We start from the raw sequence: 13,130 nt of genomic DNA on the forward strand, positions 1-13,130 counted from the left end.
TACATGTAGCCGGCACGAAGAGCTGGAAATCGCGTTTTAGTGAGTCACGATTGGTTTTAGTTTTACTTCCGATTGGTTGAGAAAGTGGCGCGAGTTTTTAAAACCAATCACTGAGCGTAGCAATGCAAAACCAAAGGAAACGCGAATTACTTTCGACAGTGCAAGTGACAATGACTCTTATAAAATATATTTCTAAAGAAACCCCTCGCGCACGCTATATACCGCGCGCGCATTCTTTCGCTCGCGCTTATTGCCACAAACCATTGTGATGCGCAAGCTGCCCATTCAGACGTCAGGTTTTTTTTAACTCGAGTGGCATTTTCCTTGTGACATTAGAGCACAGAGAGGAGAGATTTCTTGACTGGAGTGACAATACGCGATACAAATGCGCCTCGTTTTTCTTTGGAGCGGGCTTTTATGCCTTTCGTTGCTTGCCGTTTTTCCTGGCGAAGGACCAGGTAAGCTACTCGCGTGTTGTTTAATACTTAAAACAAAAATAAGCGCAGCGCGCAGCGCTACATAAGCTTACAGCTCCAAGAAGATCTTCGTTTTAGAAATGACACTGATAAAAAATATTTTCTTGCACTCATTTGGAAAATTGTGTTTGTCTAATTTGTTTCTCTGCGATACTGCCATGTAAACCACTGTTCCGTGTGTAACTGGCTAGTTATGTTTTCTAGCCTCTCTTTTAACATGTTTTGGTTTTTTTTTATCTCAAGGAATTCAAGAACACCCCCAGGGATTTAAGGGAGTGATCATCGATCGACTTCAATACTCTTGGATGACTGTAGTAAGTGTTTTGTTTAATCAGTGAGGGCGGCAAACATACTTTTTTGTAAATTTCCACCGCAAGGGTTTGTTAGAGCTGTTGCTTAGCGACATCAGTCTTCCGAACCAAGCGCGCGTGACAACCCTTGAAGTGCTCGCGCTATTTCTCGCGCCTTTTTGCTTCTCACGCATTCCTCCCCACGTGCGCGACTCGACGCTTAAAAGCGTGATTCGTGGCGCGTAATAAGCGACTGCATGCGTATAAGGTTACTTCTGATTGGACACGCAGAAAAGAATCTTCTTTCCTAGCGAAGGTTTACTAAAAACTGTTCTTGCCTAAATTGCTGATAATTGGCTTGATTTCTATGGGCCATGGGATCAGGATTATAGTGGTGGAATTTTAAAACTAAATGGGGTTAATTCATACACGGTTAGAATGGATTGCCTACTCGTTCAACTCTTGTTTTCAAACGAACGAGTTTTTTTGGCATAAAAACTCGTCGAAACAAGTTAAACGTGCACAAAACTTAAACTGAATTACGATAACGGATGATCTAAAGTTGGTATATTTTTGTCATTCCAATCAGAAAACCGCGTACTCCTGGTACTCGTGGTACATCGAAGAACACAGTGATGAGATTTACGATATGATCGACTGGAGTTTGGATTTCATTTTTGAGGAGAAAATCAGAGAACAAGGTTTGTAGCGCACTTTCGCCTTTCCATTTCTAATTAACCGACGTCGCTCCCCTTTCACTTTTGCTCACGAAGGGTGGGGGAGGCGAGGGGGGAGAGTGGCTTGCGTGAGCGTCGAGGATTTGCATAGCCTGCGCAGCAAGCGATCCTGGAATTTAGAAGGGAAATTGAGGCGAGGCTAAAAGGATGAAAGGAGGGGGGGGGGGGGGAGAAGAAGGAACTCTCTTTTCTCCTTTCCTGACCCCCTCGTCTTCCTTTTTTGCCCGCGCCCAAATTTTCGCGTGGCCAAAATGTGGATAACTCTGCTGGAACGCTTATTACGCAAGCAACGATTTTTGACCAGTCCCGAGTAGGAGTAAAGAAATTATAAAAACATTTTAGAATCAGGCTAAGGCGAGAGAAGAAAAAAAGCGTTTCTCTCCTTTGTGCATTGTTTTCGTTTTAGTTTGAAGTATTTCCTCTTGATCCGGCTTGATCCACGGGGGTGAGGAAAGTAGCTCTAATTGTTCTACAAACAGGAGTGCTGCGCGCAATTGAAGTCGTTTTTTGTCCACTTCTGATTAAGGTATCAATCCCAACATTCTTGAGGAGCTGCGTCAGAAGCGATTGAACAAGTTTGGCGAGTTCTTGGTGATCCTCATAATGTCAGGAGTATGTCTAAAGATGATTCGAAACGCAATCAAGAGGAGCTTTTACGAGTAAGTTCTACAATAGTGAACTACGAAATATGCTAGGGTTATGGTGTATTTCTTTTTATTCCTTATTCAAGAGTTGCTCACAGGTTTGTCGCTTAAGTTTACTCAAAAACGTCTATACCATTTACCAATCTATTTCCAGGGAGCTGAAATTCCGGCAAAAAGAAAGGCAACGAAGAGATTTCCTTAGAGGTCGGGAGAGGAGTTTACAGGATATCTGGAACATCACCATAGCAACCAACGTCAATAAAGGTGTCGGGCTTCGCGGGATGCAACGACACCATTAACGTTCATTTCAGCCGAAAACTTTTTGTATTATTTTGTCTGGTAAAGGTGAATCAATTTTTAAATTTCTTGTAACTACAATATAAATTCGGTGTAAGCAACGGTTGTTAAATATCCGCGTTTCTTGTGGAAAAGTGATAATAAAGATTGTGATACTAAACTATCTTGTGTTTTTTTTTCTGTCACAAATGTTAGTACCCCAACCAAGACTACAAGTCGCAGATAATTAACTGATTTAGTGAGCACTTGTGAGTTGGATTCAAATTATCGTCCTGATAAACTTGTGATTTTTCTCACCCTAAATAAGTCAGATCGCAACCTCATTCCCAGGGTATCTCTCTAACTGCCCCCCAGAGCGGGGAGAGAGAGAGAGACCATGGGAACGAGGTTGGTCAGATCGTTAATTTCTATAGATGTTGACGATATAATTTATAAACGATAACCGAAAATCCTAGTGACACGCCCTCCCCCCATTAATTCGAATTCAGTTTTGATTGGCTGTTTGGAACAAAGAATTCCTAAACGGAAGTCGAAAACGTAACAACTCTCTCATACATTCTTTTGAAACGTCATGACTGCATACATGAAGACCGGAAGTCCTAGAATCTAGGACTGGAAATCCTGTGTCCCCAGAGTCCTTTGTTTCCTCGTGCCAAGGCCCAGCCGGCTAAGAGAAACAAAAGGGCTATGGGGACGAGAATGATCGTGGCTACGTTGAAAAGCATATTTAAAACTTTCGCCTCCTTCCAACAAAACGTTCTTGTCTGATTACTCCAAGTATGACTGCTAATATAAAAAGAACACTTAACCACAATCGCTTCTTTGGTTCTTTATTACAGTGTTTATTTAATTGATTATTGGGGAAGGATCTACTTGCTTATTATCCTGAATAATTCACAAAATCTGTTCGCGGTATTGACTATGTACAAAAAAGGTGTTGTGCTACTGAAAATATACTTCATTATGTATTCTTAAAAACACGTTTACACATACAGTATCTTTCTTTCTAATTTATGATGATTATTCTGGCAGCTCTTACATCTGTCTCGGAGATGTTCACGTCAACCTTGTTATAAAGCGGTATCTTATGTTTGGGAGTCAGTGCAGGCCCACAATCAGATGCCATCGCACGGGTCCTAACCAGTTGGTCCCTTTTGTCATTCCAATTGCTAACCTGATCAAGGGACATGAGTTAATCTCAGTGCACAACACGTGTATTTGAATCTCCTCTGACCACGGGCTTTGTTTTCTTCGAGACTAAATCCTTGTAAGAATTCTCTTCTATCGCAGTGAACTTCAGGCTGCTCACTTAGCCAGTCATTTCTATCCACCCAACTTGTGTAACGAGGCAGACAGACCAGCCCCGCAAAGTCCCCCGGGGGTCCTGCGTCGCCTTTTGCCCCAGGGGGGCCTACACTGCCCTTGCTTCCTCTTGAGCCTTTATTCCCTCGGGGCCCCGATGGCCCTTGTGTACCGCGTTTTCCAGTTTCTCCTTTAGCTCCCTTGAGGCCCTGTTTGCCGGGTAGACAAAAGACCGGAGGGGTTGTGTTGTTCGATGGTGTCACACAGTTCCCTGGTAATCCGGGAAGCCCTTGTAATCCGGATAATCCTCGAGGTCCCTAGAGGAAACGAAGCCGGCTTTAGTTAATTGCACTGTGGCCACATAGGAAAGTAGGACTTGCAGGGCACAGTATACAGTGATTGTATGGGGAAGTTATGTCAAATAATTTTCTAAGTATCTAAACTACAAAAAGTTTGCAATTATCCAAAGTTTTCAAAATAGCCAAAGCATTCAAACTAAAGATATCTGAAAAAACAGCTTAACCCATCGAATTTAAAGATGTAGTCACATTTTTCTGTAAACTTTTCCAATTAATTTGCGCGCAGAATTGACCCAGCAACTAAAGACCACAAAGGATGATTTCAAAGGAAAGTTTCCTCTTCCTTGACTGAGGTGTTAGTCGTGTCCGGCCCTCAAGCTGTATGTGGGAGACGTCCGACATTTCAGGCTATCCGCTTCCGTCAATTTTATTTTAGTCTAAATCCGCGAAAGTAATTGCTCGCGTCCGTTTTCGAGCTGTCTGCCTACGGGTTTTGCCACACACAAAGTTTAGAGATACCATAATGATCCTGTATTTAAATTTAATGCCAACAAAATTCAAGGAAGTATTTTATACTTGTTCTCCTTTTGGACCCTTCACTCCTGGTACTCCAGGGCGGCCTTGTAATCCTGGCTTTCCTATTGGTCCAGTCTTAAAGAAAATAATAAAATACAATGAATAAAAATATGGTATAGCTAGGCAACAAAAAACGGGCAAACGTTTCTGTGACTGACTAGTCAGTGGCCCAAAACGAACTTCAGCTGTTCCTAAAGAAGGTTTGAATGCAAAGTTAATAAACACATTTATTTAGTGCTTCAACGTACCGCTCCCTTGGCCCCTGGTATTCCATTCAGACCGTCTCGTCCGTCGTCTCCCTGTAGTGAAGAAAATATGGGGTTTTATTTCATAACTACGACTGAAATGGCCATTAACTAAAATCAGCTTTACGGCTTGGCTCAATTTTTGTCGCATACCATATTATCAATAATAATCTTAGTATCCATGTTTAAGTTTTTACAGTTCTTTTCAATCATAACGTCATGCAATAATCTCTAATTAACCAACATTGTTCGAGATCTTACTGGGAGATCCGTGCTTGGTTTAAAGGAGAAGTTCACTCCAGAATGGCCATTTATTTTCTTTACGCCAATAAAAAGTTTATACAAAGATATGTTATTCCCCAAAATTTCAGCCTCCAACGTCGCTATAACCCTACGAAATCTTCCCAAAACTCGACACTGAACACCGCCATCTTGGAGCTGATAATGTATGCGTGACGTCAAAGAGCTCAGCCTGAAGTTTGGAGGGAAGATTGAAATCCGAAACTCCTTGTTTCTTCCTAGTGGCTTTTTTTTGTCAAAATGCATGTTTGTGCAGCTCCATTTTGCTCAAACAGAGCTCCAAGAAATACAAAAAACAAGGACTTTTGACTATTAAAATTTTCCCGCCAAACTTCAGGCTGAGCTCTTTGACGTCACGCATACGTTATCAGCTCCAAGATGGCGGCGTTCAGTTGTCGAGTTTTGGGAAAGATTTCGTAGGGTTATAGCGAACGTTGGAGGCTGAAATTTTGGTGAATATCATATCTTCGTGTAAACTTTTTATTGGCGTAAAGAAAATAAATTGCCATTCTGGAGCGAACTTCTCCTTTAAATATATTTTTTGACGAAAGTAGTCCTATTTGCAGCCTGCAAACACAGACGTCCGCGTTGCCGGCTGTCCGCCGACCGCGGAGAGAAGCGACAGCCGGAAATACGTCTACCGTTCGCAGGCTGCCCTATTCGCGAAGTGAAACCAAGCTATGTATTTTCATGGAGTTAGTTTTGAAGATGTATTTACAAATGAGATCGATACCAATTTGCCAGTAGACACATAACATATATCCAAAGTTTCCCTTCTATTAAAGGAATATTATCATGGAGATTCTGCTGTATTTTTGGTCAAATTTGAAAAATTATGGTTAAGTAACTTCGCTCATACTTGAATTGCTCCTTTAACACCAAGATGAAGATGATGATGATAATGATGATAATCATTTATATGGCTTTTTCTTTTTTCTTTTTTTTTGGGGGGTATTCAGTTAAAAGTCGAATACACAGCAAATTGTAACAGTTTAAAGCCATTTTTCCAAAACACAAGGGCGGATTTCGAGGGTTCCATTTTACCATTACAAATTATACTGACCGGGGGTCCTCTAGGTCCTTTTTGACCTGGTTGTCCTTTCGACCCAGCCCTTCCTCGCTGGCCTCTTGAACCTCGCTTTCCGCGGCATTCAGCGGAACACTGTTAACAAAAACAAGTAATCTGATTATTGAGGGTCGGCTTTTTAAATCCTGTTGAGGCGTCATATAGGTAAATTTTTATGTACTTAGATAAATAGGAAAAAAACAGCAATTGAAATAGTATAACATCATGTATCTATTAATTATGTACTAAAAATTGTACAGTCGAGCCTCGTTTAACAGATACCTCTTATAAGCAGATTTTGAAGCCATTGTCCCAGCCACATACAAACACTACAATTTTAACCACCAATAGGCGCACACCACCCTAGTCCCTAGGCTATCTCTCTCGTTTCGTTGACCGCACTTTTCGATGACGTTATCACTTGCGATGAAGCCCAGACTCCCTAGAGCCGAGACGCCTAGGGACTAGGGGGCGTGGGTGCCTAGCTCTCAACGAATATTTTGAGCGCAGACCAGGATTTGCACACCGACTTTCCTTCGTCTATAAACTTCTCAAAATGAAGTAAATTCTCTTTACTGTTTTTCTGCACTTGCTCATTTCTTTGTGCGTGCTTTGCTTAAAAAATCCATTGCTCGACCGTTGACTCGATCCAAGAGTTTACTTATCGTAAATGGCCCTGGTTGTTCAAAAGACGGTTAACTCCAATCCAAGATAAGAACTGATAAAAAGTAAATACAGAAATCTTTATTGAGACTTTAGAAAACGGAAACACTAGATTAGCTTTATCGCGCTTTAAACAGCGTGGCCCGATAGGTCACATGGTTCTCTCAAGCTTGCGAATATAATTTAAACCTAAAAGCTTGGACAATTTTAATTTCAGACGTTCTATTCCTCGATATGATAACTTTTGGACCAATTCCTTGTGATTTTGGACCAATTTCTTGTGATTTCGGACAGATTGTTTGGCACTGAAACGATAGTAATGAGATTAACCTCAATAAAAAGGACAAAATTCTTAACTTCAACTGATAGCGGTGTTTAATGTAGCACTTGAACGGTCTTTATGGCGTTAATCTGTAGATCTTGATCAACAAAGGTATCCTTTGGCAAGCCGGATGGCTGTGTTGAATGTTTCAGTCTTTATCGTCTTAGTCTTACGCATACTGTAACAAGACGATTAGCCATTTATTGGCTTCATTTCAGACCATTTGAAACTCAAAATGGTAGAATTGACAGCCTCCCCTTTGTTAAATCAGGGTTATGTAACATTTCAATTTGTTCGGAAGCGTAGCGTCATTGACAAAGGGACCCAGAAATGTAATTTTTTAACCGGAGCTCAGACTGTTTGTATTTGCTTTAAGAGAATGACAAACTCTTGGAGACTTGGTGCGCCGGCCCCCTTTAAACGAAAAACTCGTGTAACTATAGCAACTAGCAGCGATTACATGCCGCATACTAACCAGCCCTGTTAAAAGACCATAGATCAAGATCTGTAAAGTTGACATTTCGTGCCAGACAATTGCTCCTATAATGAATGAATGATTTAACGAGAATTTTTTAATTGCCTACTAATTAATGAATGGGGCAATTAACTAACGCGTAAAACAAGCCACCTCTGAAGTGGTCGAGCGTTTTCTTGTCTGATACGCGAAGCAGGAAATAAAGCAGGTCGTAAAAACTTCGCTGTAAATGTTCGTGACTTTGTGCTAGTCGGCTGACAGTGCATGTAAATCTAATTTGGCACGGAACAGTACTCCGTAACTAAATATAGTTGTGTAACTATTTATACTTTTCGAAAATAAATTGGATTACATTCCTGGCATATTTTAGTTCTAACTATCAGAGTTAACGATATCTCGGTCTAAATTTTGCGAGTGGAAAATTCTTGTTAATCCAAATCTATGACCCTTTAATTCCTAAAAGTGATAAACAATTATCTACTTATCGGTCCTTAAATTACGATATCAATACAGGCCGACACGCGACGAGAATAATCAAATATGGGCTGTTATTGACTAGTGCGTGCGCAGAAACCTACTCAAATTTTACGAGAGTCGAAGTGAGTTTTCAAGTTTTTTGTCCGCCTAAGGTAAAAAAAACATCATTTGCTTAAAACATAGATGTATAAAAACAGTTTTGTCCGAGAACGTAGCTTTACGAACATGGAAGGACCACAAATTATATAACTGTAAACGACTAGCGCGATTTTCGATTGAGTGTCGTAAAACCAAAAGAAAACAAACAGTCCAATGAACCAATCAAAACCCGAGGCGCGGAAAAACGTGCGCGAGCGAGTCACGATTGGCTTTCAGTTTTACTTCTGATTGGTCGAGAAAGTGGCGCGAATTTTTTTAAACCAATCACTAAGCATATAATGCAAAACCAATTGCAAAAGAAACGCAAATTACTTTCGACGCTCAAGTGAATAGGTCTAAACAGCAACTAAGAATCGTAAATGTTTGCTTCGCAATAATTCTTGTCTCGAAGTAACGTCGCTATGATACCTGGAAGTTTGTTTCCCGCTTTCGCAAAACTTGCTCATGATGTGAAAATGCTCTTAAACAAGAGACTCCAACCCCTTTGACAAAACAACAGTGTTAAACAATAACTGAGTTGATAAATGCGCATTTCTGGAGCTAAACAAGTGATTTACTTAACCCTTTTGCGGCCGAAATAATTCAATGCGGTACGTTTTATCAGCGCGCGCGCTTGATCAAAAAACTTCCAAAGACAGAATTCCGAAAAAACATGTGTTCCTAACTAGGCGCTCCACCGTGCGAAATTAATACATGTAGACCGACAAAGGGTCCTTCGTAAACAAATAATATTTTTTCAAGGCACTGTTAGAACAGGAAGGGTACAAGAAACATTTGCGTACCATCGCATGTTGTTAAACCATCAACGAGCCTAATACTGCTGTGTTTGAAAAGCTTGCGAAGAATTCCTAGAACGAGCCGCGATCAGTTTAAAATGGCTTTCAACCGGTAGTGAGCAACAATGAAGGATTTATTCGGCAACAGATGTATCACGCTTACTAAGTCGATGAGAGAGTTTCTAACGGGTTAATTGTTGAAAAACGAAGAAGAATTTGGATAATGCGATAGCCGATTTCTGCGCGCGTGCTGACATGTGCGGTTTCCTTGCCGCGAGACCCCCGGGATATTTAAAAATAGGAGTTAGGAAATGTGCCATTTTCGATTAAAAAGGCAACTCTTTTCAGTAGGAATTGCCAAAATAAGCGAAAAATTGATTTAAAAACAAACTTTAAGCTAAACTGTTGTCGAGCACACCTTTTTAGCGGTAAAACCATATTAATCCACTTTAATTAATTAGTGAAACGAGATGTTCACATCGCACGCTGAGCTTGGCGCCTTATGAAAATTAAAACCAGAAGAGCGCAAGTCTAGAAAAGCCAAATGAAAGATATTAAATTAAGTATAAGCGAAGGCTAACTAAGGTTTCTGTCTCTTTGAAGTCGACAACACAGGCCGCCTATGAAGTAACAAAAATACATTAAAAATATATATCATTTTGGGGCGATTCGTGACTGTAAACGAGATGTTGAAAGATTTGTTCTTACAACGAGGATATTAAGAATAAGGCAAGATGTCTGAAAAGTTTTGTGTTATGATACGGGTTTTTATTTTCTATACACTGTCGAGAGCCTGCGAACAGAAATTTTGGGAGAACACGAGAGGCGAAAGTCTGAAGACATAGATGGAGATATACAAGCTGCGCGAATTTGCGTCCAAAATGCGACTTTTCTAATATCATTCAATCTGTGTATTTTGGCGTTGAACTTGGTACAAAAAAAGAGGAAATGATTTCTCAGTGTTGAGCAAAATAAACTGCAAAATGTTCAAGAGGTCAAAACAAGGTACAAGTTGTAACAAATGTCTAACTCAAAAACAAGAAAAATTCTTCGACAGACAAGCTGACCACGAAGTGCCTTTAGATGACATAAAATCCACTTTTGCTCTAAATTTAAACGCCCTGAAACAAAAAGGGTTGGTTTAGATCCTATCTCTTGAGATCCTTGAGATAAAAAAACATTAAATCCAAGTAATATCCTATTGGGTTGAAACTAAAATGGTCTTAAACAACTCATGTGTGTTTTAAATCCCAAACTCGTGCGTGACAACATCTTACACAAAAGTAATCTATCAATGTCGTTATCTGCTAGTCTATCGATATACCAGCACTGGGTATCAGTCATTGCGAAAATAAAAAACAAAAAGAAAATAAAGACGTGCTTAGTATAGTCTACAGAGCGAGCTTCGTTGATCCAAAACAATATATAATTAACTGATAAAATCTCAACAGTCAGACCTTTGAACCAAGTTGGCAAAGTTTTCCTTCAGCTCGAAGAAAGCAGCAGTTCACTTCGATTAAGATTGTGACGTAAGAATGGCAGGTCAGTTAATTTAGCTGTATTTCTTTAGGATTGCGCCGTATTGTAATCTTAATAAATAAACATAAGCTGGATTTAAAGGTCGGTAGAGCATTTCCATAAACTCCTACAGAAAAAAAGAAACCGTTATCTTATTTTTACTAACCTGACTGCTCGGGCGTTTTTTATTCTCCCCAGCAGAGCTCGAACCTTTCCTGTTTTTCGTTTTACCTTTTTCTCCGACCGAGCCACATTGCACAAAATAATTCTTATCTTCGTCCTGTAGGACTCTGCACTTCTCCTGTAACATAAAAAATAAACGTTAAAAGTGATTTCTGTGGGTAATGTAAAACGAAACAACTACCAGATTTTGTCTCTGCACGAGGACTCGCACTTAATTCTTATTTATTCTACCCGTCAATTTTTTTTTCATAAACTTGACTCCAGTTTCATATCTTTTTAAAAAATAATTAGATCAATAGACTTATCATTTTCGTTATTTGCTCCGGCTGGACAGCTAAGATCAAAATTGATGGGTGGCAAGGCAGGCAATAGATATCACATCTGTACTCGTTACGATATCAGTGTAATGTCTTCCAGTTGAGGTATTTCTTTCAGTACACACCGAATCAATAACAAAAACTTAACCAGAGTAAAATCATTACTACAGAGTTACTTGTTTTTAGGAAATAAGGAGACGAATATAAAACTGGTTAATTCCGTCGGTAATAGCATTATTCAGCAGAGAAGTGGGGACTAATTTTTGTCAATATTTGTCTTTCTTCCCCCAGGCGATTAAAACTAAGTTTTGGTTAGAATTTATTTGGATTTGGAAGTGTTTATATATACCTGGCTAGACAGGGATGAGAGCACAATCAAACAAATTCTAAAAACTAAATGGATTTGTATGCAGCTTTTTTTAGTTTGCCATGTAATATCATTGTTGATAAACTGTGCAGAACTTGGGTGGCTATCTGTTACCCATCTGGCGAGACCTTCCACAATTTCATTGAGCCGTCGTTCCACGATGTCTACTCGGTGTTAAAACCTTATGCGGATGTTTAACGATAATTCCTAGCGATTGTGTATCTTCCACAATAAATAAAACCCACTTTATTGTGTAAATAACTCCCAGTTTTCATTTTGATGGCAGATAAAGGCCATCGTACACGGGGTCTACACGGGACCTCGCTGCGTTCACTAGTAAACTGGTAAGAGCGAGTTTCAAGCCATATTCATGGCTCGTGCGGCCTTCATACAATACCCGAGCGACGCAAATTAGCTGGTTGTTGAATTGAAGTGCCGTACAATCGCATTAAGTATAGCCTTACCTTTTCTTTGCTCGATTTCGAACTTTTCACTCCCTTCGTCTCTCGGGCTGATTCCGTTTCGTCAACCAAGGATGCCACAATCACAACAGTAATCGCTAGGGCAATTAAAGTAATCGTTGAGAAACCATGTAATCTCAACAAGTGCTCGCGATTTGCACAGGGTGCCATGTTGAATGAAGTACTCGTTAATAAATGGACAACTCGAGCTGAATGACAGCTCCTACAGACGTTTCCCTTTTCGTGATTAAAAGAAACAAGCTAAGAATCTATTTACCGTGATCGCCTTTATGTGGCCCCTCGGTCGATGTGGACCAATAAAATCCCAGCATCTCACTTTGTGGTCTTCCGTCAGTCAACACTTCCATTAGGTTTTTTCCAATTGTAACACGAATTCCACTTATCAATTGTGGTATTCGCCGTTTGAGATGAAAAGTTATCTATTCATGGCGAGTTTAGACACGAAATGAATTGGCTCTCTCTGCAGTGATTTCCCCGGAATTTACATCGATGGTGATTTTTCTGTTGGATTTCGCCGCGGTGTGGAGAGTTTTGGATTCTTTCACACAAAGTTTACATCGGTTTCTTTTGGCGATAAACCCAGGATTAACGGGTTACAATGAACTTCCCGGGATTACAAGCCACAGGCTAAAAACCACGGAAATGCAAAGAATTAGCAGTAGATTTTCACGTCGCTGCTAATTTAGTCTAAATCCATTCAGGAAAACTTTTAATGTCATTTGTTGGCATAACACCACAATATGGCAAAAGAAACAAGCTTACCGCGAATCCGGAAAGAAAAGGCCTCCCATAGATACCAAATAGTCAATAAAGCCCGTTACGAGTTTATTTTTGGTGGCCATTAAAGCCTCCTTGGGAAAATAAAACATTTAATCCTTATTCAAATGGACAACATAAATAAACCAATCTTTGTAAACAAGACTTTGATCTTTGGCAATTTCAAACTGAACTTTTCGCGAATTTATCTATTATTATCTTCGTCAGAGTTTAGAAATTCCGAAAATTCCAAAACTTTGGAGACTTGTAGATATTCTATTTTCGCTTATAGGTCAAGTCATGTAATGTTTCTTTTCGTTTAGCTTCCCTCATTAGTCACGACTACGATCCAAACCAAATGACGGTTTCACAGCTGCCTATATGAGGAGCCGAATTGAATAAA

General features: G+C 40.0%; 2 protein-coding genes across 2 annotated transcripts; one reads left to right on the plus strand and one right to left on the minus strand.

Annotated features, from left to right (window-relative positions):
* The first annotated feature begins 293 nt into the window (after positions 1 to 293).
* On the plus strand, positions 294 to 2,604 carry LOC144648773 (uncharacterized). Its single transcript, XM_078508238.1, has 5 exons — positions 294 to 458; positions 720 to 790; positions 1,356 to 1,467; positions 2,030 to 2,162; positions 2,302 to 2,604. The coding sequence occupies exons 1-5, from the start codon at positions 386 to 388 to the stop codon at positions 2,444 to 2,446; spliced, it is 534 nt and encodes a 177-aa protein (XP_078364364.1). The 5' UTR covers positions 294 to 385; the 3' UTR covers positions 2,447 to 2,604.
* Positions 2,605 to 3,260: 656 nt separating this feature from the next.
* LOC144650326 (uncharacterized) lies at positions 3,261 to 12,898 on the minus strand. The gene is made up of 6 exons (XM_078509978.1): positions 11,954 to 12,898; positions 10,789 to 10,923; positions 6,230 to 6,328; positions 4,870 to 4,920; positions 4,622 to 4,696; positions 3,261 to 4,063 (listed from the first exon to the last, which is right to left on the minus strand). The coding sequence occupies exons 1-6, from the start codon at positions 12,119 to 12,121 to the stop codon at positions 3,623 to 3,625; spliced, it is 969 nt and encodes a 322-aa protein (XP_078366104.1). The 5' UTR covers positions 12,122 to 12,898; the 3' UTR covers positions 3,261 to 3,622.
* Between the last annotated feature and the right edge of the window lie 232 nt (positions 12,899 to 13,130).

This window comes from Oculina patagonica, chromosome 4, assembly GCF_052425735.1.
Source record: "Oculina patagonica isolate OP01 chromosome 4, crgOcupat, whole genome shotgun sequence".
In the NCBI taxonomy this organism is placed as follows: domain Eukaryota; kingdom Metazoa; phylum Cnidaria; class Anthozoa; order Scleractinia; family Oculinidae; genus Oculina; species Oculina patagonica.